General features: G+C 35.1%; 1 protein-coding gene across 1 annotated transcript; it reads right to left on the bottom strand.

The window, feature by feature from the left end:
* Window positions 1-4446: 4446 nt before the first annotated feature.
* LOC107789919 (uncharacterized) lies at window positions 4447-7714 on the bottom strand. Its single transcript, XM_016611797.2, has 3 exons — window positions 6774-7714; window positions 4917-5462; window positions 4447-4689 (listed from the first exon to the last, which is right to left on the bottom strand). Exons 1-3 carry the CDS (start codon window positions 7653-7655, stop codon window positions 4591-4593), a joined length of 1527 nt encoding a protein of 508 aa, XP_016467283.1. The 5' UTR covers window positions 7656-7714; the 3' UTR covers window positions 4447-4590.
* Between the last annotated feature and the right edge of the window lie 18904 nt (window positions 7715-26618).

Genomic DNA, 26618 nt, shown 5'->3' with positions numbered 1-26618 from the left:
TGAGTAATTGGAATAACCACTGTAAGAATCTCGTGCTGGTGGTGCACTAAAAATACTAACTAGAGCACCACGAGTACTCTGAATTGCGGACTAGGCTGACTGTCTGCCCGAGCCTCAGATCATGTACGATTAGTGCAGAAGTGTAGCGTGAGTACATAAATAACATATAACCAGTAAGTATCTAGTCTAACCTCGAAGAAGTAGTGACAAGAGTTCGACTTCGACATATTATGGTCTAACAATAAAATACCAAAATTATTATTAAGCATGGGCTACATAGATGAAACAGAAAACTCAATAACAGGAATTAAATAAACAATTCTTTCACTAATAGTAAATCCCAAATTAATTTTCATCATTTAACAATTTAACCTCTCAATCGAATGAAACAATATCAACTATAATTGGGCTCCAAGTATTAATACTCACTATGTCGAGGTCGTACGACCCGATCCAAAATATAAATATATATACTGTGCACTGTCGAGGGTCGAACGATACGAACCATAGATGCATCTATTCTACTGTCGAGGCACTCAGCCGCTCCACAAGAAGAGAAAATACTTAATAATAATATCCGCTTTAAAGATTTTTTTTAGAGGCTAATATACAAAAAAGCACCAATTCCCATTAACAGTCAAGTAATCCGGCAAACTCAGGTAAATGATGTTCGATCTTTTAAAATTCCTTTATCAAGTTCCAACATAATTTAAGCACTTCAATTAACAAGTAAGTGCAAACATTACAAGTATTTCATGATTTGGGGTCCTAAACTACTCGGACATAAGCATAATTAGTAGCTACGCATGGACTCTCATCACCTTGTGCATACGTAGCCCTCACATTTAGAAGCACACATTAATTCAAATTACCTATGGGGTAGATTCCTTCTTACAAGGTTAGAAAAGAGACTTACCTCATCTCAAAGCTCACTTTCCGATCACAATTTTGTCCTAAAGCCCCAACTCGGTGCCGGACAATTCAAAATTAGTCAAATGTTATATAAATTAATCAAAACACGTTCACAAGTTCGTATTTTAACCATTAGAGTAATTACCTAACCCCAAATGGAAGGTTCCTAAAATTCACCTGGGTCCACATACCCGGATTCCGGAAATTTTCGAAGATAAATATTACCCATAGGCTCACAAACTCAAATATATAATTTTACCCCATTTCATAATCATTTTCGTGGTTAAATCCCATTTTAATCAAAACCTAGATTTTTCATCTAAACCCAAAATTTTCACAAATTTACATGTTAAAATCTATCCATAATCTATGTATTAAATTCACATTGGGTAGGAATTACTTGCCTTCAATAGCTAGGTTGAAATACCCCTCATTGAAGCTCCAAAATCGCTCAAGGGTGCAGTAAATGAACCCAAAAATGGCTTAAGTCCCGATTTAAAACACATTGCCTAGAAGCCCCCTTCTTCGCAAATGCGGAACAGGCCTCGCGTTCGCGAAGGCAAAGTTCTATCAGCCCAGGAAAATGCCCTGCACGAACGCGGCAGGGGCCTCGCGAATGCGGAGGCTTACCTGGCCTAACCTACACGAATGCGAGGGCTCCTTCGCGAACGCGAAGGGTAATGGACACGTATCCTCCCCAAACCCCTTCTTTCCACGCGAACGCGAGAGGGCCTTCGCGAACACGTAGGCCAGGGACCTCAAAGCTCCGCGAACGCGACCCCCTGAACGTGAACGCAAAGAGAAAATTGCCCCACTACCCAAATCCTTCATCGCGAACGCGTGGGTCCTTCCGCATTCGCGAAGAAGGAAATCAGAATTGGAATTTTTGGTTTTTCTAACTCAGCTCCGGGCAGTCCAAAATATCGCCGAGCCACTCGGGACCCCGTCCAAATGCACCAACAAGTCCATAAATACAATACGGACCTGCTCGAACTTTCAAAATACATAAAACAATAACAAAGCCAAGAATCACACTCCAAAACCAAATTGAATCAAGTTATGAACTTCAAGTCTCTGAACGCGCCGAATCATACTTAGACTACCCGGAACGAACCAAATTTTGCGTACTTGTAAATCATCATACGGAACTATTCCTGATCTCAGAATCCCAATTTGACCTCGATACCACCAAAACTTACTTCAAACCAAATTTAAAGAACTTTAAAATCATTAATGAGCCAACTTTCACTATTAAGCGCTGAAACGCTCCCAAATCATCCAAAACCCAATCCGAACATACACCCAAGTCCTAAATCATCATATGAACCTGTTGGAACCGTCAAATTTCGATTTTGTGGTCATTTACTCAAAACGTTGACCAAAGTCAAACTTAGCCCTTTTAGTCAACCTTAAGGAACCAAGTGTTCTGATTTCAACCCGAACCCTTCCAAATCTCGAACTAACCATCCCTGTAAGTCATAAAATAGTAAAAGCACATACGGAAAGTTTTTTTAGGGGAACGTAGTTCTAGAAAGTAAAACGACCGGTCTGGTCATTACATAAGAAGCCCACAACTCGACCATAATGTGTACAAGATCTTAACAAAATATTCGGGAGTGAACAACTCAACCGAATAATTTTACAAATTAACACTTTGCCTCAATATGATTCACAACCTTTATAACTCAATACCAATTTCAATAATATGAACTGAAAAGTAATTCATCAAGGTACAAACGCCTTCTTTAATCCAATTTTTTGGTAAATAGGTTAATGCCTCCTTTTAAATTTATTTAATAAATTATTTGCAGATGAAAAATCCGTAATGTAATTATTTTCATGAAATGACAACTCAAACAAATACAAAATTCACATAAAAATCAAGTGGCAATCACACCAAATTTTCATATAAAAACAAACTCGACAAACAAGGAATGAGGCATGGCAAATAAAGGATTTAATACATGTCAACAATTTCTAATTCAATAGATAAAAATGCCTAAGATTTTAAACCAATAAAATTTGCACATATAAGCCCGGGTACGTACTCGTCACCTCGCGTACACGGCTTTCACATTACACAAAATGGCACATACGACTCAATGCCTAAGGGGTAATTCCTCCACTCAAGGTTAGGCAAGATACTTACATACTTACCTTTGTAGAGTTAGGCCGATATTCCAAAATAGCCTTCTTGCGTGAAATGACCTCTGGACGACTCAAATCTAGCCAAATTAATTACATAACTTTATTAAAATTCATCGAAAATAATTCTGGATAATATAACGTCGACTTTAAATGTAAGACTAAAAAGTCAACCCGAGGCCCGCATCTCGGAACTCGACAGAATTTTTACAAAATTCAAAAAATGCATTCCGATATGAGTTCAAGCATATGAGAATTATCAAATTCCAATAATAAATCGACCTCCAAATCCTCATTTTTCGTTTTTGAAAAGTTTTACACTTTTTCTCAATTTCTTCCACAAAATTCGAATTAAACGATGAATATAACCAGGAATGATGGCACATACGACTCAAGTTACATCAAACAACGTCAAAATTACGAATTGCACCTCGAATCGCACTTATGAATTTTCAAACTTTCCAATTTACAGAACTCGTACCGAAACGTATTAAATGAATCCAGAATGACTTCAAAGTTGGCACACAAGTCATAAATGACATACTGAACCTGTTCCAATTTTCGGAATTAAAATCCAAACCCGATATCAATCAAGTCAACCTTCAGTCAAACTTATAAATATGTCAAAACTCCAACTTTTTCAATTTTCGCCAAAATGCGCCGAATTATCCTACGGAGTTCCAAATCCAAATTAGGACATACGCCTAAGTCCAAAATCACCATACGAAACTATTGAAATCATAAAAATTCCATTCTGAAGTCGTTTGCTCAAAAGTCAAACTCCGGTCAACTCTTTTCACTTAAGCTTCAAAATAAGAATTGTTCTTTCAATTTAATCCCGAATCATCCGAAAACCAAACTCGACCACACACGGAGGTCATAATATACAATATGAATTTGCTCGGGACCTTAAGCCATTGAACGGGATGCTAATTCTCAAAACGACAAGTCGGATCGTTACAGTTTTGTTCCTTGTTAAGGATATTATGGACATAATCAAACTTTGTATTCTTGATGTAAAAGGGCAGCTTGATACACAAAATATTTCGTATTCACGTGGAGTCTAGGAAAAGGTTGCATCCAATGAGTATAAAACTAATACTTCAAGGGATTTAACACATTATTATATAATAAAAAGTTATTAGTTAAACCGGTTTTATTGTAAAGTCAGCAAGAAAAAAGATTCCTCAAATTCCCAGAATAATTTATTGTAAAATTTGATAAGTATATTGTTTCTTAGACTAATATGCTTTTTATACCTTTTTTGAAGAAATTAGCCATAGGATTTGCATAATAGTATAGATATCGTATTTTGCGATTCATTACAAATATTATTTTAGTTATATGATCTATTTATTAAAATATTAAAAAAATAGCATAGAAAATTAATAAAACAAAACGAGAGATCTTTGTATGATCATCTTCTTCTATTCAAAATGTAACTGATCATAGAAAATCATTTTCTCCTGTTAGTAAGAAGTTATAGAAAGTAAGATAAGTACTCTTAATAAAGAACGATGTTCTATAATTTGGCTAAGCAATTTTCTCCTTATTAAAGCATTCCCTGAATTTGACCTTTGCTTTGTTTGAGCCAGTTATGTGAATAATGTCGCAACATTCACATCGATCCATCTGAAAATAAGAAAGAAAATCACATTAAATATATATTTATTTTCTTTTTATTACAAAAAGATGAATCTTTAGTTTCATCACTTACTTAGAAATATGTCAGTTATTTATCTTTTTTTTTTCTATATCTAACTCGATAAAAAATAATTTTGAAACTTTATTTTTGTAGGGTATAAAGTCTCGCGATTGAAAATAAAATTAATGAAAAAGTAAAAATAAGATAAACTTACTCGTGTACGTTTTGTTCTAGGAGAGTAGACTTGAATCCTGTTGACGTAGTTTGCAGGATGGTTGCCGCCGATCGAACAACCCGGCAACCGCCGCACCGCCGACCGGGAATATGTTGCCCAAATTTCATTTTTATTCCATGTTTCTCCAATAGATTTTAGGAAAAAAACATGGGGAGTTTCACAAGAATCATTTGCAGACGACCTAGTATTAAACATATAATATGGAGGATTTTGTGGTTTATTATTCCAAGTATCAAATGTTTCGATAGGATATTGTAAGTAACTTCTAGGCATAATTTTCTCGTAAATATGAACTGAATATCCCCATGATATTGAAAATGACCAATTACTAGGCCTGTGGTAGCATATGGTTTGTTGTAACATACGAGATTGATCGAATTTTGCTGCTTTCATAAGTTGTTTTGTTGATTGTATACGATTCATTGATGGGAAAATTGGTGCTATGGCATCAAAATGGTGAAGGGACATTAATGGTACTTTAGGATGCGATGATAATAAACCTGAAATGTCACCGCGCAAATCTATCTGCAAGAAAATATTAGATTATTATAAGTCAAACTAACAAAAGGGGGGATGAAAGAGGTTCTGGTGAACCGTCATAATTAGTGAACAAGTGTAAGCTTCGCTGCCCGACAGTATGGAGTACTGGCCACCGCCACACCGAGGGACAGGTCGTGAAGCGAAGGACGGGAACGAGCGGAATCAATGTGTTCCAATTTCTGGCCTTGCACCGACCATCCAATGGACCCTGGACTAAATGGCCACTGCCTGAAAGGATTATGTCCAGGGGACCGTGCCCCTCCCCCCAAAGGTATATCTCGTGCTTATGGGCCGCTATAACTATTCAAAAATACACTCCAAACTGAAAGGAGAAACAAACCCGCTCGGCAGTCAAAGCCTTTGATGGTTTAATAGGCACAAAATCAATAGTTACTCTTTTCGTCTCAAAATAATTGTCATGTCTCTTCTCGATTAAAATAATTATCCATAATATTTAGGATGCATTTCAACATTTGAAATCATGTTAATTTTAGTGTACGGACCATGTAAAAATATTACGCAATTAAATCTATTTAGTCACCTTATAAAAATAGGAGTAGCTAACTATAATAACTTAAACTCTACTAATGATGTAAGGAAAAGAAAATTACATCGTGATTGATTGAAATTCAAATCCTTATGCAGTCAAACCTTTTTATAGCCTTGTCTATTTTGATATTTTTTTGTTGTTATAGTAAAGTGATGTTATAAAAAAATATATATTATAACATAACATAAAAAATTGGTTTTAAAGAAAATTTGACCGTTATAGTGAAGTGATATTATAAAGCATGGTCGTTATAAAGAGGTCTGACTTTACAACTACTATAAGCATACAACCAAGGGTTGTGGTAGGATGGATAATATTCCATCACCCTTAAGCCCAATCAACTTTTCAACCCTTATAATGGGCCTTAAGGGGCTCAAATCCAAATTAGTCAGGGTTCTAATACGGATACCGGAGGATTAAAAAAAAGAAAAAATAATATTGTATAGCCGCTGTAAAAATAATAGCCGAAACAATGTATAAAATTTGCATATTATACACACACACATGGTATGTTATATACAAAAATTATACAAATTTTATACACTTTTTCGACTATCAAATACAAATAGTATCTGGCGGGGGTTAAAAGTGATAATACCCCAAAAAAAACTAGTCTAAGCATTCAAAATTCTTTGCACTTTCAAAGGTTTGACCAATTATATCTTTTCTTTTTTGCCTTTTATTTATTTATTTATTTTTGGGATGAAGATGTGGACTTTTCTTGTACTTTGAAGAAGAAAACATACCTGATGAAGACCTTTAAGGGGAGAAAAACTAACTCCAAGATCAACAATACAAGCCATAGTAATTTGATCAGCAGATCTCAAGAATGGATATCTCCTTAAACAACTTTCCATATCTTCAGCCAAAGCTTTTGCCAAAGGATAACTCAAAATAAATCCAGCACCACCAAAACCTTGGCTAAAAGAATACCAAAAATTTGACAAAATATACTCAGATTGACCACCAAAATAATAATACTGTGTATGATCATACTGTGCAAGAACATCAACCATATTATCCACGAAAAATATCGAGTCGTCGTCGCCCATAACTACCCATCTTACACCTTCATGTTCTTCTCTAAACAACTCCATAATACCATGTACCATTCTTGCCATAACTGGTGCAACATGTTGAGTTTCTTGAACTAATTTTGTAATATCATCTGATATTTTATAAGGTGGTGAATTTTTAGACCATGGTAATAAATTCCACTTAGGTTTCTCATCAAGAAATAAATAACCCCTTGTAATTTTTGGCCTCCACCAAGATTCAATATAAGATTTCCTATAATGCCATGCTTTTTCTGAGCCAAGAAGGCCAAAAACTAAATGGCTAAGATTTGTGGGGTTGGTTTCATTTGATGAAATAAAGTGAGAAAATGACGAATTCGGACTCGGATTTGGATTTGGATTTGGATTTGGATTTGTCAGTCTTGAATTTGAAGATTCTAAAAACTCAGAAGGTGAACAGTTAGGATCTTTAAAAAGGAAAATTGAAGCCAAGTAAAGAACTATACCTGAAAATAGAACAACTTTGCAAAGTCCAGACACAAAATATTTGTCAAATAAAGATACAAAATTCTCTTTCACTGTATTGAACTTAGAAGCAAATAAAGACAACATTTTTTTTGGTTTTTGAAAGAATGAATTCTGAAGCAAAATGAAACTTTCTAAGTCACTTTAGAATATAAAGATCAAGGCTGCTAGAAATAAATAAATTATTTACTATGTTTCATATATTATATTATTTTATTAATTCTATAAGAGGTTGCTTCCCAGAATTTGTATGTTGACTGAATTGAAATTATAAGGATAATTTAATTTCTTGAAGTCTTTTACAAGGAAAGATATAGAATATTGTGATACTAGTTTCCAAATCCCACTGATAGCTGATTATTTGTAATCCAATGAAATATTCTTGAAAGGTAACTAAAATAGCCATTAAAAGGAAATTAATGATGAAAAGTAATTTTTATTAGAGCAGGTAAATAAAAAAATATAAATATTATAATACATTAAATAAATATATACATGGTAGAGAAAATGCAAATATTTACATGTAATACAAGACTTGCAATTAGTAATTGTTTATATAGTTTGACAGAACTTAATAGTTTTGGTTCAAACTCTATATTTGTTTTAAACAAATTATTAATATATATAAATTATTAATTTAGAAAGCAGTTACTTAAAAAGATTTGAATTCCGAAACTATAAGCTTCAAATTCTTGTCACGCCTCTGAAACTGATAAATAGGAAGGAATCATTGTCGTTAGAACTAATCAACCGAAAAGATTAACGTGGAATATAGAAATTACAAGATGAAAATCGTACTTTGATAATACTAAAATTACCATTAATTAAAAAACAACTAATTAATAGTAATTAGAATATGACTAGTGACTATGATATAAATTCAAGACTGTTTTCTTTTTTCTATATTAATTTTGCTCTTGGTAAAGGAGCAATTTAATTGCTATTAATAATATATTTCCATCAAATATCTTAACTTTAAGGTCATCTATTTTGGATTATGACTGAAAAACACATGTAAGAGTTTACATAAAATATTTATTTAGTCAGAGTTTTATAAAAATTCAGTGGTCAAAATATTACAACCAAAATAGCTAGTGAGGAAAATGTGTCTTATCCAATATATGAATAAAGTGAAAGTCTTTGTGGAAGTCATTGACATTGACATTAATATAAAAGTGAAGAGCAGAACAAATTAACCACACAAGTTGGGCTGCTATTATTGGCACTACGTATAAGAATTATGTGGTATATAAATATCCAACTCTAGGGAAAAATAACTAAATACTCTATTAATCCAAAAAATAAATAAAACTAGATATTCAATTTTGAAAAAAAAATAAAATAAAAGGAGCAGGAGATATCTGTAGTCCAAATTTTTTTCCCCTAGTTAACTCCTTCATTTTCAAGAAAACAATTTATGATAGAGACAAGAAAAATATTTACCTCGCACGAGATATTTATAATAGAATAACCAATTTAACTATAAAAGTCACAAATTACATTTTTTGTTAGAATAATACATGCACTAGATGTAGGATCAAATGCCTCTATAGTACATTCTTAATTCCTCTTTTCATCAATCAAGCTCAACTGCTCCTAAGGGTGGTCAATTGACTACCCTTTATCGAAAAATTATATTATATATATTAGGTAAAATATTAGGTTTTAGAGGTATATAACATATATTGAACATCGCTTTGTGGGGAACTTTTTTCAAGTTTGATATACCTAAACATATAAGAATTGTCCTAGTATTATAAATTTAATTCAAATTAAAAGAACATAAAAGAGGGGGGGATCCGGTACACGGAGCATTTCGCATTTACGCAAGGTTAGGAGAGGGCCGCTGTCACACCTCCTTATGTAGGCAGCTGACAGCTTATCCTGATGCAAGTATCAGTGACTGATTTCACGGCTCGAACTTGTAACTTATAAGTCAGACGGAGAACATACGTATTGAAAATAAAATATGCAGAATAATCATAGTAAAAGAAAAAAATAACTAAAGAATAAGTTGAATAATGTAGGTTTTGTAATTCTTGGTTTGTACGTTAAAAGCACTTTTTTTTCTTGAATTCTGATTACTGACCCGCAGTAGAAGGATCTGAGAATCAGAATCCACCCAAATCTCATCCTATTTATTACTAAATTTTTTGATTAATTACTTAATCAGATATAGATGTTTGACTTTAGCATTAAGGCGATTTCAAGAATATTAAAAAAGAAAAGTAGGTCTATATTTCTTATTAATCAATAAATGACGTAGAATTTTATTAAAGTGATCACGTCACGTGCATCCTAGATGCCAAGTTGGCTGAAAACGATATATTATTTTCTTGATATTATTATTTTATTAAAAAAATAACTTAAATAGCTAGCCGTTCACTCAACCGCTTAAGCTAAAAATAGTTGGTAACGTATAATATATAAAAATTCATTTATAATATTGTTTAACCAAAAATCTGAGTCTTTGGTCAAAGCTTAGAAATATAGAGAAATTCGGGTTACTGATAATCTGGAGACGAAAATAATAAAAGACTTTTGAGAATAATAAAGTAATAAGTAATTTTGTATTTCAGTGTAATCTCAATAATATTTCTTATTCTTACAGATGTTGAGTCTTTCTCCTTTTATAGTTGATTCTAGGAGAAGATGTAATGCCTTTGTCTTAATGAGGCAATTATGAGCAATAAATGACATTAAAAGAAACGTTACACAATCATTTCTATTTAATTCAAATTCTCTAACGTATTTAATATTTAATGTTGCATTTAGACTCTTTTACGTCATCAGATTCGTATCTTCAACTTCTTCCGATCTTCGGTCTTTAAATGACTCGAATAGGTACGAGACTCGTACCTATTTGAGTAACGGTCCACACCTATGTTGTTTTCTTCTCCTCATATCTGTTGTCTCCCGTGCCTCTTGGCTATTTATTGCGTTTTGACCTTTTGACCAGTCCATGTGTCATGACACATCATCTTCAATATTTAGATTCAGTTTTTTTCCAATACAGATAGTCCCCCCACTTTCCATTTATTTATCAATTAAATATTTGGGAAGTGGATCTTCACGAAAAAGGAATTTTCGCCGTAATCAATGCTATGTCAATACTGACGCTTTAGTTGTCTTTTCTATTTAATGCTCTGCACACGTGTCACCTTCTGATATGTATGTAATTCTACAGCCTTTTTCCAAGGCTTCTTCATCCCCTCTAATTACGAAGTGATAGTTGCCTTTATTATAGGCTTTCCATCATTACGCTTCTTTGTTTTACGGTTGCTATTATACATATATTTAACCTTTTTTCCTTTGTCTTCTTCTTCATAAACCCTTAACAGATACTTTACTTTTACTTTTGTTCCTTTCTCTTTTAGTTCATCCTTTCTCTGCAATGGCATCTCCGAATCCTAACCCTAAGAGAATCTCAATTCTTGATAGCTTCCCCAACGCCCTTGTAAGACATAGAAGGGGTAGAAGTGGCAGGCTTCGTAGCCTAGGATCCGTTCGTGGTGGTTCCTCTGGTTCCATCACTCCTTCTTCTAGTTTTAGCACTATTTCTAGAGGTTCTATCACTAAGAAATCTTCTTCTAAAGGTAAAGAACTTTCTGAGCCTCTTCAAGAGCCTTTAGTTGAGGAAATAGTACCCAATGACTTGTCCTTTGAGAATGATAGGAAATCTCTTCGTGATCAAGTTGTTAATTTAGAGAAACCTGACACTTTTCCTTCTCTAATCACTGAACCTTTGATTTCTATTGTTCGAAAAGATTGCAATTGGAGAAGTGATCTTTGTATAGTGATCCCTAATCCAAACCAAAGAACATCTTCTTTTAGGATTGGATTTTCTTTTGTTTATACTTATCCCTTCACTTTGGGATTTATTCCTGCTATTGACCCAGTTATACTTGATTTCTGTCGCTTTTTCAAAATTTGTTTGGGACAAATTGGCCCCCTTGTATGGAGAGAAGTGGCTTGTTTGAGATATTTGTCTGTAAAAGTCAATGTTAGCTTTACCTTTCCCCACCTTATTCATCTTTACCACCTCAAATTATTCCGCCATGTGGTTTTTACTTTAACTGCAAGAAGTAAAAGGGTCTTGGTAAGCCCTGAAGATGATAAGAATCGTGGGTGGTACACTCATTATGTTGATGTTCGCACAGTTGATTTGGTGGGTGAAACAAATATCCCCTTCCCTGAGAAGTGGAACTTTGCACGTAAGTTTTTTTTTTACTTACCGTACCTATCTTTAAGAATTTCAATTTCTTTTCTAATTTCGTCTCTTTTTGCTTTTCTATAGCAACTATGGGAGATGTGGAACCCGTTTCTAATTTCCGTGGTTGGGTAGATTCAATCTTGAAAGTCGTGCCTATGGAGGTAAGAACTTGGAAATCCATTTCCAATTTACATGGTTGGAAAGTGAAAACTCACGGTATGCATCTCTTTATACTTTTTTGTATGTTAAGTCCCTTCTTGTTTCTAACTTTTTTCATCCTTCTTTTTGTCAGGATTTGCTATTCGAGGAATGACAGCTGAACTAGCTATTGCCCTTCGAGCCTCTTCTGGTACTTCACTCTCTTTGGAGAGAACTCAAGCTACGCTATCAAAGAGGAAAGTTGTTGAAGAGGATTCTGAGAATGATGAAGATAAAGACACCTCTTTAATAGCTAGACCAAGAGTTAGGAGACGCATCGTTTCCCAGGATGAAGCTGAAGTTACCCATGTCCGTGCCTCTTTTACCGAACCTGTTCGCATTCCTTCTGATGATGAAACCACTCCGAGGGACACCAATGAGTCTATTCAACGCCTCTTTGTTGGTGGTTTTGAAAGTGGAGAACTACGTCCAGTTTTAGATGAAGTTCCTTTTTCTTCCTCTGTTCCCATTCCTTCTATTCCTCCGTTGGTTTCAAGTGCTTCCTTGCCCATTCTATCTGTTCCTGCTCCCTTATCTATTTCTGCTCCCTTGCCTGTCTCTGCTCCCTTACCTGCTTCGAGTCCTTTTGACTCCTGTTATTTTCACTTCTTCTACCGCTCCTCCTTCTATAGCTCCCCTTCCCTCTGTTTAACATGCAGATGAGGGTTCCAGTAGCAGAAGCTTGGCTATGAGGAGCGTTACACTTGAAGTTCATGCTAATAACAGTCTTTTAAGGAAGTCTAGTGGAGCAGATGCCTGGCTTAGGCCTTTGATTGGAGATATTGAGAAGAAGAAGATGAGCAGTCACAGTTGCTTAACTCTGATGAATGACATAGTTCATTCTACTTTGAAGGTATTTTTTTTCTCTACTTACTAACAAGCTTTTTTTTATTTCTATGAGTTGTCACTGTAGTCTAACCTCATTGGTACAGAATTGATGGGAAGAATTTCCCTTCTGGAAAAGAAAACTCGTGAGTCTGAAAAGTCTATCCACGAGGCTGAGGAAATAGCCAAGAGAGCCCAGCTAGAAGCAGATAATTGGAAAGAGCAGTTTGAGAATGCTCAGGGAACCATATAAGAATTGCAAGAGAGTAGAGATCACTTGGAGCAGCAAAAGCGAAGTCTGACTTCTGAGCTAGCAGTTGCCAAAGCTTCTTCAAGTCAATTTGAAAAAGACAATGAGCGCCTTGAATGTTGCTTTTCAGAACAATTATCAAAGTCAAGTGAAGAAATAAGAGAACTTAAGGCACTCTTGGACAAGAAAGAAGAATATGCAGGAGAATTAGTGCATAACTTGACTCAAGTTCAAGCTGATTTAAAGATCTCCTCTGACAAAGTACATGCCTTAGAAAGTTCCCATGCCTCCCCTGAAGCTTCCCTTGATTCTCATTTAGCTGAACAACAAGTGTTAAAGAATGATCTTGCTATGTGGGAAAGGGAGTATGGACCTCTTGAGGAGAAGTTTGATTTAGAGGCGAGTTGGGCTTTCTTAAACTCTCGTCGTGATGCTTTAACGGAGGCCAGTCTAGAAAACTTTGACTTAGACTCAGAGTTGGCCAAAGTTTTAGAAACCATGGAAAGAACCCAACAATCATTTGACTTTCCTTCTCCGGCAATTGAAGCTCCCGTGGCTAAGGAACCTGTAAATGACGAAGTCGTTGCTGTGGCAGTTGAAGTTGAAGATGTTGCAATTCCAGCTTCCGAGGGTGAAATTTCTACGACTCAGTCTATAGAAGCTGAAACTTCCGTGACTCTTGCTCCCCTCGTTGAACCTAACACTTCAAGCCCAGCTGAAACCGCTCCTGTTGCTGCTTCTTCAGAAGTTGTCGCCGTGCCTGTGGCTGTTTCTGAAAGTGAAATTAATATTGCAACTTCTGATGTACCAACCCCTTCAGTGACTAGTTAAATTTCCAGACTTTGTTTTTACTTTCTTTGTTGGATGATGGTTTTATCCCTTAGTTATTTTTTAAGGGATTTTTTGGTGAAAGTCCCCAGTTATCATAATGGGGCACTTGTATAAACTTTTTGTTGATTAAGTTCTTACTTAGTCTTTTTAATTATATCAAGAAGTTTGTTAGTACTTCAATGTGCTCTATTCTTGCCTTTTCCTTATCTACTTAGGACTTATAGAATAGTTTAGCATTTTTATCCTTTGAAAATGCTTTATGATTCTCCTCATGGCTTATTAACATGAGGTTTATAAAAGAGGGCCTTTTTATATATCGACAATAAATGAAGAAGACGTCTCAACTTCATAATGGTGTTATAATACGATGAAAGAAATAGGAACACATATGTTTTGTTTGAAACAACTTTGACAAGTTTTTATTCATGAACATGGACAAGCTTTTGAATATTACATGTATTGAGATACATCTATAACTTTCTCGTAACTATTTTTCTTGCAACAGATTTTTATAAAGTAAATACTATTCAACAAGATTTTTCCTTATAACCTATTTCAATACATAGTCATGACCCTATCTTAATGTATTAGGAAGGGTTTGAGAGGTGATTCCGTTGTTCTCATGGGAAAGAACACTACGATGAATGTTTTGCATCTTCCTTTGTTTTGATAGGAAAGAACACAATGATGAATGCTGAGGTTCCGTAACTTCTGCTCGATACTTGTTTCAATTTACGTCTCCGTCTTACCACACGTATTTGTGTACAATATGCAGTCCCCCAAGTGTTTGAGCGCTGAAGTATGAAGCCTCGAGCACTTGTTTGTTTCTCACAATTTGGTCTTTTTTCCTGAAAACAGAAAAACATACGGGACTCGGAGGTGCGATTAAAGATGAAGACTGCCTAACCCGTGTGTATTTCCATCAGATTAATTTGTAACCCTGGGCTGGGAATTTTAGAATATTCCATTTTGCCGTGCAGGTCGTGACTCATCATTTGGCACGAGTTAGGGTTTTTGCCTAGCATCTAAAATCGTTAGTAAAATTTTAACAATTCAAAGAAAAATTCTAATACAGCAATACCTGATCGTAGGTACTTTCTCAGAAATAATATTGCTTTAGGTGGACAGCATTCCAATGCGAGGGTAGAACCTTGCCATCCATTATCTCCAACTCGTATGCTCCTTTTCCCGCAATGTCACAAACTCTGTAGGGTCCTTCCCATGTTGGACTTACCTTTCCTGAATTAGCAGCTTTTGTAGATTGGAACACCTTTTTAAGCTCGACGTCCCCAATTTTAAAGAATCTGAGGCGTGCTTTCCTGTTATAATACCGTTCAATTACTTGCTTTTGTGCTGCCATCCATATTAATACAGCTTCTCTTCTTCTTTCGAGCAAATCAAGATTCACCTGCATCTCTTCATCATTTGATTCCTCCGTTGCTTGAATGTATCGTGTGCTCGGTTCTCCTATTTCAACTGGAATTAAAGCCTCCGCACCATAAACCATTGAAAAGGGTGTTTCTCTCGTGCTTGTTTTTGTCGTTGTACGATAAGCCCATAATACTCCAGGTAATACCTCAGGCCAATTACCTTTTGAATCCTGTAACCTTTTCTTCAAGTTGTTGATAATAACCTTGTTTGTGGATTCCGCTTGTCCATTACCCACTGGATGATATGGTGTAGATGTTATCCTTTTAATTTGCCAACTTTGAAAAAATTCAGTGATTTGAGCTCCTATGAATTGCGGACCGTTGTCACACACGATTTCCTTTGGTGCTCCAAAACGGCATATTATATTTCTCCAAATGAAGTCTTTAACTTCCTTCTCTTGTACCTTTTGCTTGTGGCAATGGACCTACGATATCCATTCCTCATTTCATAAAGAGCCATGGGGCTATAACAGGGTGCAATAGCTCAGCTGGTCTATGCATATTATTGTCGTATCTTTGACATTTATCACACTTGGACACGAAACCGTTTGCTTCTTCTTCCATTTTAGGCCAATAATACCCTGCTCGAATCAGCGTTTTTACCAGCGACCTTCCTCCTGCGTGATTTCCACAATGTCCTTCATGTACTTCTCTCATCACATATTCTGTTTGGGAAGGTCCGAGACACCTTGCTAATGGCCTACCGAACATCTTTCGATAAAGATTTCCTTGATGTAAACAGTAACGAGCAGCTTTTTTGCGAAGTGCATAAACTTTTCTTTTGTCAGCAGGCACTGTTCCGCGCTGTAAAAAAGCAATAATTTCGTTTCTTCAATCCCATGTTAAATGATTAAAATTTACCTCGTTCTTATCAGGTTCGAGAACGGAATGAAATAAATGTACTAATGAAGATGAAGCATTTGCATCGTTTGCTACGTCTGCTGCAGATGCGAGATTAGATAAAGCATCTGCCTCCACATTCTCATCTCTTGGGATCTGCATTACCTTCCAAGTTTGGAATTGCTTTATTAGTTCCTGTACCTTTTCGAGATATTCTTGCATTCGTGTCTCCCTGGTTGTATAAGTCCCCAGCATTTGATTGACCACGAGTTGAGAATCACTCTTGATTATAATCTGTTTTATGCCGAGTTCTTGTGCAAATTCTAGACCTGCAATTACAGCCTCATACGCTGCTTCATTGTTAGTTATAGAATGACATTTTATAGCCTGTCTAATAGTCTCACCCGTAGGTGGTATGAGAACTATCCCTAGGCCCGCTCCTTTTACATTAGATGAACCATCAGTGAATAAAATCCAAGTCCCCGGGTTTGCACCATTAAAAACTTGTAATTCTTTTTCTGCTTCTAAATGCATCCCTTGGCTAAAATCAGCTACGAAATCGGCTAATACTTGAGATTTTATAGCAGTCCTAGGTTGATAAATGATTTTGTATTCACTTAATTCTATAGCCCATTTTACTAACCTCCCTGACAATTCATGTTTATGCAAAATGTTTCGTAATGGAAAATCATTAACTACAACAATGGGATGACATTGAAAATAAGGTCTTAATTTTCTAGATGCCATGAACAAAGCTAATGCTAATTTTTCTAGTTGTGGATATCGTGTTTCAGCATCTAATAAAGACTTGCTTACATAATAGATAGGAGACTGTTTACCTTGGTCCTCACGGACTAAAACAGCACTTACCGCAACTTCTGACACAGCCAAATAGATGAGTAGCTTTTCTCCTTCTTTTGGTTTTCCCAATAGTGGTGGATTTGACAAGTAAGCTTTTAAATTTCTAAGGGCTTGTTGGCAATTTTCGTTCCATTCAAAATGATCTTGCTTTTTGAGTGCGAAGAAAAATTTAAAGCATTTTTATGAAGATTTGGGAATAAATCTCCCCAAGGCTGCAATTCTTCCTATTAGCCTTTGGACTTCTTTTTTACTCGTAAGGATATCAGGGATATCCTCTATTGCTTTGATCTGAGAAGGATTTACCTCAATACCACGGTTAGAAACGAGAAAGCCCAAAAATTTGCCTAAGGCAACCCCAAATGCACATTTTTCTGGATTGAGTTTCATATTAAATTTTCGTAAAATTTCAAATGTAACAGATAAATGAAAAATATGATCATGAGAATGTTGGGTTTTGACAAGCATATCGTCTATATATACCTCCATGATTTTTCTTAAATGTTCTTGGAATATTTTGGTGACCAACCTTTGATAGGTTGCTCCAGCATTTTTGAGACCAAAGAGCATTACTTTATAACAGTAAGTCCCCTTGTCTATGATGAAAGAAGTTTTTTCTTCGTCACTGGGGTTCATTTTAATTTGGTTATACCCCGAATATGCATCTAAAAACTCAAAAGTTCATGTCCTGCAGTTGCATCAATTAACTAATCAATATGCGGTAAAGGGAAAGAATCTTTTGGGCAGGCTTTGTTAAGATCTGTATAATCCACGCAAACCCGCCACTTACCGTTTTTCTTAGGTACAACAACTGTGTTTGCTAACCAATTAGGATACTTTACCTCGCGTATTAACCCAATTTTTAATAGCTTTTGGACCTCATCTTGAATCACCTGATTTTTGAAAGCTCCTTGCTTTCTTTTCTTTTGCTTTACTGGTGTGAAGGAAGGGTCTTCATTTAGTTTGTGAGTCATCACATCCGGTGGTATCCCTGTCATATCAGCATGGGACCAAGCAAAACAGCCCACGTTAGCTTTTAAAAATTCAATCAACATACCTCGCATGTCTGAGCTTAAATTGGCTCCAACATAAACCTTTCGCTCAGGTCATTGCTCAAATAATATCACAGCCTCGAGCTCTTCAATTGTTGTTTTGATATCTTCATTCTCTTCAGGTTCCTGAATTGTATCAGGTCTCGAGTCTAAATCTGTCTTTTCTTGTTCTGTTGAGGTTTGATCCTTGATACCTTCAACTGTTTCCTGTAATTGCTATTTTTCTTTATTTACGGTGCTTGTATCTGTTACAGCGTTGATACTTCTGGTTGTCTGCTGATCCCCACGAAACTGAGCTATATGCGGTAAAGGGAAAGAATCTTTTGGGCAGGCTTTGTTAAGATCCATAACATGGATCCAAGGTCTCCCCATGATCATATTGTAAGCCATTTCCATATCTACTACCTGAAATTTAGTTTCTTTAACAACACCCGCAGCAAAAGTTGTTATAATTACCTCTCCTTTTGTTACCACACTTGAATTGTCGAACCCGGACAATGTATGCGCCTTAGGTATCATTTTGTCTTCAACTTGCATTTCACGTAATACCCTTAATAATATAATATTCACGGAACTTCCTAGATCAATCAAAACTCGTTTTACATTAGTATCATATACAAGTAAAGATATTACCAGTGCGTCGTTATATGGGGTCATTACTCCTTCGGTATCTGCATCATCGAAAGAAATACTTTCGTTTTCTAAAACCTGTCGTACCTGTTTCCCGTGTGTTATCATTACTTTAGAAACCTTGTTGGAAGCCGTATATGTTACACCGTGAATATCTTCACCCCCACTTATAATATTCACGGTTCTCTTGGGTGAAGGGGGCTTTGGTAGCTCCTGCCTATTTTTCATACAGGCTTGCTTACCTTTCTCACTAAATAACTCAGTGAGATACCCTTGTTTCAATAGATGATCCACTTCACTTTGTAAGAATCTACATTCTGAAGTTTTGTGCCCGTGATCATTGTGGAATTCGCACAATGGTCTGGATTGCGTCTATTTGGATTTGACCGCATCTCTTTTGGCCATCGTACCTTATCTCCCATGCTCCTCAGAACAGCTACGAGCTCGGAGGTAGTGACATTAAAGTTATATCCGCCTAACCTTGCCTTTAAACTACTGTCATTATCTCGTGACTCTTGTCTGTTTCGGTCATTTCTGAACTTGATGAAGAACCAGATTCCCTGTTCCTCGAATTTTGATCATATCGTTAACTATCCTGCTTTGACCGTGAGTCTTTCCCTGCAGGTCCCATTTATGGATTGTACCTGTTTTTACTTGATCTTTTTCGGTTTCTGATCTCCTGGAATTACTCCTCTCTTCATGACGAAACTGAGGTACGGTATCTTCCTCAATTCGCAACTTCGTACTATACCTGTTATAAATGTCATTCCACGTGGTTGCAGGAAACTCTCGAAGGCTTTCTTTAAGTATTCTCGTGGCTTCTGAGCTTTTGTCATTTAAGTTGCTTGCAAAAGTTATTGCAGCCCAGTTATCAGGTACACGAGGTAAAGTCATTCTTTCACGTTGGAATCTATCAACAAAATCCCTGAGCAACTCGGAGTCCCCTTGCTTGATTTTGAAAATATCCTCCATTCTTTTCTCAACCTTTTGAGCTCCAGAGTGTGCTTTAATAAAAGAATCTGCAAGCTCAGCAAAAGAATTAATAGAATTTTCGGGTAAAAGAGAATACCAGGTTAATGCGCCCTTGGTGAGTGTTTCTCCAAATTTCTTGACCAGTACTGATTCAATTTCTTGTTTGGTCAAGTCATTGCCTTTCACGCCTGTTGTAAATGCAGTTACGTGATCACGTGGGTCTGTTGTGCCATCATATTTTGAGATGTCAGGCATTTTGAACTTTTTAGGGATTGGAAGGGGAGCAGCACTTGGTTTCCAAGGTTGTTGTGAGTATTTATCCACATCCACTCCTTTAATTAAAGGGGGAACTCCAGGGATTTGCTCGATGCGCTCATTTTGTTCCTTAAGCTGTTTCTGCAAAGTTAATACTAAATTTTGCAAATGAGAATTATTTGAATTACCTGGTTCTCCTTCCTGTGGTTCACTGGGGGTTCCTCCATTTCCAGAATTAACAAGGCCAGAACGAGGATTCTCCAATGTATTATTATTAGGTGTAGGTGTGGGTGGTGCAACAGGTAATCCGACTAACTAGAGCCTGAAGAGCTTTGTTAACCCGTGCATCAATTACTTTTTGTAAAGCTTCATCTACCCCTTCAAAATGTTCAGATTGCTCTTGTTGATCAGCACGAGATTCAGGAGCAGGAGTGCCTTCACGAGATTGACGTGGTGAATTTTGAGGGGAGAGAGCCACGTCAATGTTCTGTAAATCTCCTTGATTTTGATGGATTTGATTTTCATGGTTTCCCAAGGTGTTTTCACTGTTATTGTTGTTTGACATGATGATAACAACGGCTGGAATATAGCTTAAAAGAGAAGGTTATCAAATTCCCGGTAACGGAACCAATTTGTTTAACCAAAAATCTGAGTCTTTGGTCAAAGCTTAGAAATATAGAGAAATTCGGGTTACTAATAATCTGGAGACGAAAATAATAAAAGATTTTTGAGAACAATAAAGTAATAAGTAATTTTGTATTTCAGTGTAATCTCAATAATATTTCTTATTCTTGCAGATGTTGAGTCCTTCTCCTTTTATAGTTGATTCTAGGAGAAGATGTAATGTCTTTGTCTTAATGAGGCAATTATGAGCAATAAATGACATTAAAAGAAACGTTACACAATCATTTCTATTTAATTCAAATTCTCTAACGTATTTAATATTTAATGTTGTATTTAGACTCTTTTACGTCATCAGATTCGTATCTTCAATTTCTTCCGATCTTCGGTCTTTAAATGACTCGAATAGGTACGAAACTCGTACCTATTTGAGTAACGGTCCACACCTATGTTGTTTTCTTCTCCTCATATCTGTTGTCTCCCGTGCCTCTTGGCTATTTATTGCGTTTTGACCTTTTGACCAATACATGTGTCATGACACGTCATCTTCAATATTTAGATTCAGTTTTTTTCCAATACAAATATGTATATAACTGTATATGATTGATGTATAGATTATAATATATGTATACCAGCTAATAAACGTAAACAACTAACCCAATCTGCTATTTATGTAAAGATTCTTTTTATTTTATATTCTCAATCGTTTTCAACATATGCTTAAGACAAAAAAAGGATGATTGAATATTCCAGCTAGGGGGTTTCTATGGGGCCAATACAAAAGAGGCCAAGAGAAAGAAATTAACTACAATCAACCGATTTCTATAACAACATACTTATATAATAACACTTCATTATAAAAGTTAAACTTTTCCGGAACTAATTTTTATATTATGTTATCATATATGTTCTCTATAACAGCACTTCGTTATAACATCCAAAAATATTCGGAACAAACGAGACTGTTATAGAGATGGTTGACTGTATATATGTGTCAATCTTGATAGTTATATGCATTGCTCTCTTTATTTCATTTTATGTGAGTTAGAGTTGGAAAGTGAGATTAATAATGATATGAAATTCAAAAATAAGATAAATAATTGTAAATGAGACTTGGGAGTGAATAACGACTAAACTAAAATTTGATAAGCTTATTATTTGTAAAGACCATAAGCTTACATATGCATATATAAATTGATTGAAATTACTTTATGTTGAGGGAATAATAAATGGGCATTTTTTCTTTTGACCCATTAAGAAAATCATAGTATTGTTCATGACATCGTCAAAATTTTCTTCTAGACTATGAGCACACAAAGTAATGATTTTGAATTGATTTGGTTGGAAAAAAAATTAAAATTCTTAGCTGAAGTTCTTTTATTTAAGAAGAAAAAATGGATCTATTGATTTTTGAAGGTTTATGTCAGATTTGAATATGGCTATTGGAAATTGATGGGGTTGATATTAGAACGTTTTATATCAAGCTGTGGAGTTGATTTTGATCAATTATAAAGCAAAAATTTATTAGTGGATTTTTACCCCGCATGCTATGATGATCGTCTGAATTTTGACTAGAAATTCTGACTATCACCAGAAATTCAGTCACAATGCTGAAAAATCTTGGTAATTGCCATATTATACACAATATGTTATGGTGCCCAAATCAAATATGAGATGTTGGCCATAGCTAGCAGTGTACTTCATAATTCTAACGCAATACTATTTTTCTGAAAGAATTTAATGGGATTAAAAGTTAAATGGTAGCACTAAATAATCCTAGTTATGCAAATCATATTCATTATTTATTTTTTCTAGTCATATACATAATTATAGACATATAATACATAAATTATACATATATTATATCTCGATCGGCTATTTTTTATTTAAGTAATTGGGTGGGTTGCCATTTTGGGTTAATTACTCAAATAATTCAAACAAAGTTTAAGCCAGCCCACCTGAATTGGGGCCATGAGATCCAACGAACCCACAAATTTGGGCCCAAATTACAATTCTGAAAAACCAGACGAGCTACCCTACTTCTGAGATAAAATAGCACGGACTAGCCAGTTTTCAGATCGGTCATTGAAAAATAACCAGCGTTTGTCAAGTCATTAAAAAATAACCACTATTTTGCTGCAACAGAGACTGGTTCAGCATAATATACTAGAGTTCGGTGCACCTATGTATGAACTTCCAGCATATTATGCTGGAACTCCAGCACGCAGAAAGTTCCAGCATAATATACTGGAGATTCGAGCACCTGTGTATGAACTTTCAGTATAATATACTAGACCGGTATACTTTGATGGAACTCTAATATATATACTGGAGTTCCAGTATACTTATGCTGGAACTCCAGTATATTATACTGGAGTATTTTCCAGGTTTTGAATAGTGTTTTCGTTCAGATTTATCATTACATGAAAAATGACTAAATTTCGATGATTTTTGAAATTGTGGCTTTTTTCGAATGACCACTTGTAAATCTGGCTATTTTGAATTTCTCCCTTAAACTAGTAACAGGCTTTCTTTTGTGGCCCAATCAGAGATGGAGAACCTCGGCCCAAATTTCAACAAAATTTTTTGAAGCCATAATCTTAAGCTTTATCTATCTATCTTATTTATATTATATTAAAAGCAAGAAAACTCTTACCAAAATGTCGTTCGCCGTTTTTATCCTTTGAAAATAAATTTTACTTTAGACACAATTGTAATTAAATTATTTCCCTAATATTTGGTACCTTAAAATCAACTAAACTTTAGAGTGTTATATATTTCCTTATGTGAACTATGTAAAAAGTCCTAATATTTAGGACTTAAATTTTAGAACTATGTAAAAGGTATCTATTTTTTTATACAAAAAAAAAAAGGAATTACGCTCACGTATGAGTCATCATTGAATAGTTTTAGTATATCTTAAAGTACATTTTTATTTTTTATCCAAAAAAGTTTTGTTATTAAAAGAAACAAATTCACGAGATTTCATTGTTTCACTTTTAGTCTTGATTTTTCCTACAAATTTTAGTTTTCTAATTTTCATATTTTCAGAAACTTTTACTTTTTTTAAAAGCTTTTATTTTATAACACAAACACAATTTTTAATATAATATTTATGTGATTTTTTCTTTTTTTGTTGAGTTAGCTAATCCGGATCAACGATTATCATTTTTAGAAACTTTTACTTCTTTTTTTTAAACTTTTATTTTAGAACTCAAATATATTTTTTAATATAATATTTGTATTATTTTTTAAAATTTTGTATTCATTAAGTTGGGTACATGCGCAACGTGCATACCTTATTAAAAGCACGAAAATCCTTAACGAGATGTCGTTCGTCGTTTTTACCCTCTTAAAATAAAGTTCACATTAGACAAAATAGTCATTTGAGTATTTTCCTAATATTTAAGACTTTAAAAATAAATAAAATATTTCTCACCAAATTATTCCTTATTTAAACTAGCTATAAAGTCATATTATACAAATTATAAAATAAAAATAAAAAACCAACAACAACCAATAATAAGCAACTAAACCACAAAATCTTTACCACTTTATTTTCCCCTATCCTTTCATTAATCACATACGTACCCATTGTATTTTCAGTTCTAACAATATCCAATATTAAATGAGTTAATGTTTACCTATAATCAACTAAAGACTAGAATAAACCTTTGAAAATATTCAGTTGAAAACAGAAATATATTCTTACAAAAGAAAATGCAAACTGAGACTTAACATGTGAATTCTAATATTTTACACGTTGGTCTATCCCTATGTCCAAATCCCTCTAAATTTTAATTTGTTTGTAAAATATGAAGTAGTGTAACGACCCGGCCGATCGTTTTGAGAGTTATAGCCATGTTTTCCCATTTATGCTTCCTTTTCTGTTCTTTACCTATATTATAATATATCGGGTTAGTTGGTTCGGGTTCGGAGTAGTATCGGAGTGAGTTGAGACACATAGTCTCTTATTTAGAAGCTTAAGTTGGAAAAGTCAACCGGATGTTGACTTGTATATAAACGATCTTGGATTTGAATGTTGATGGTTCCATTAGCTCCGTTAGGTAATTTTGAACTTAGGAGCGCGTCTGGAATGTGATTTGGAGGTCCGTAGTAAAATTAGGCTTGATTTGGCGAAAGTTGGAAATTTGGCGATTTTGATCGGCAGTGAAAAATTTAATATCGGAGTCGGAATGGATTTTCGGAAGTTGAAGCAGGTTCGTGGTGTCATTTGTGACGTGTGTAAAATTTGAGGTCATTCGGACATGGTTTGATAGGTTTCGGCATTGTTTGCATAATTTGGAAATTTAGAAGTTCTTAGGCTTGAATCCGAGGGTAATTTGGTATTTTGATGTTGTTTCGGGTGAATCGAAGGTTCGACTAAGTTCTTATGGGATAATATGACTTATTGGCATGTTTGGTTGAGGTCCCGAGGGCCTCGGGTGTGTTTTGGGTGGATAATGGATCAAGTTTGAAGTTTGGAGAATTGCTGAAGATGCGGAGGTGAGTTGGATTGGGGAAAATCGTAGGTGCGAATGGGTGTGCGCATCTGCGAGGTCGCAGAAGCGGATATGGAGCACAGGTGCAGAGATGGGCGCTTAAGTGATTTTCCACAGATGCGGAGATAGTTGCGCAAAAGCGGCTGCGCAGGTGCGCATTTTAAGCCGCATGTGCGAAAAGTCTGGGTAGAATCTATAAATAGAAGACTTCGAGATTTTTCACCATTTTCATTATTTTTGAGCTCGGATTTTGGGGATTTTGAGAGGGATTTCGAAGTAATCACTAAGGTAAGTTCCTCGTGCCTATTTATCTTAAATAATGGTATTTTCCTACTGATTTTACACCTAGTTGGTGGGTTTTTGAGGTGAGATTTTGGAGATTAGGGCTTGGGAATTGGGGAGTGTAATTTGGGGATTTAAAGGACCAAATAATGTCGAATTTTGATAAATTTTGTATGGATAGACTCGTGAGTGAATGTGTTTTCGGATTTTGTGACTTTTGTTGGATTTCCAGACATTGGTCCGGGGGCCGGGTTTGAGCCAATTTCAGATTTTGAGTCTAATATAGTTGTTTTTCTTATGGAATTGCTTCCTTTAGCATATATTAATTGTATTGGTTGTGACTAGATTCGAAGCATTTGGAGGACAAATCGAGAGGCACGAGCATTGCGGAGTAGGGATTTGTTCGGATTGAGATAAATAACGGTCTTGAATCTGGTCTTGAGAGTATGAAACCCCTAGAAATTCATATGATGTTGATATTTAAAGGTGACACACATGCTAGGTGGTGGGCGTGTGAGCGTGCACCATGTGGGATTGAGACTTGGTTCGTCCTGGTAGACTGTAAAGTCAAATAGCCCATTATTATCACCTGTTCATTCTTGTTTTTTTCTTGAGTTATTGACTGTCTTACATGTTACAAACTATGCTTAGGCTATATGAAAACAATGTTAGAACCCGCAGTGGTTGTGAACTCGTTGTATTGACCGCTAAATTATTGTCTTGTACTCAGTCACTGTTTGCTTATGCATTTTATCTCAGCTCTTTCTCATGATTTGATTAATATAAAAGTGAAGAGCAGAACAAATTAACCACACAAGTTGGGCTGCTATTATTGGCACTACGTATAAGAATTATGTGGTATATAAATATCCAACTCTAGGGAAAAATAACTAAATACTCTATTAATCCAAAAAATAAATAAAACTAGATATTCAATTTTGAAAAATAAAATAAAATAAAAGGAGAAGGAGATATCTGTAGTCCAAATTTTTTCCCCCTAGTTAACTCCTTCATTTTCAAGAAAACAATTTATGATAGTGACAAGAAAAATATTTACCTCGCACGAGATATTTATAATAGAATAACCAATTTAACTATAAAAGTCACAAATTACATTTTTTGTTAGAATAATACATGCATTAGATGTAGGATCTACACTTTATCGAAAAATTATATTATATATATTAGGTAAAATATTAGGTTTTAGAGGTATATAACATATATTGAACATCGCTTTGTGGGGAACTTTTTTCAAGTTTGATATACCTAAACATATAAGAATTGTCCTAGT

Source organism: Nicotiana tabacum, chromosome 20 (assembly GCF_000715075.1).
Source record: "Nicotiana tabacum cultivar K326 chromosome 20, ASM71507v2, whole genome shotgun sequence".
NCBI classification, from domain to species: domain Eukaryota; kingdom Viridiplantae; phylum Streptophyta; class Magnoliopsida; order Solanales; family Solanaceae; genus Nicotiana; species Nicotiana tabacum.
This window is presented reverse-complemented; position numbering and strand designations above follow the sequence as displayed.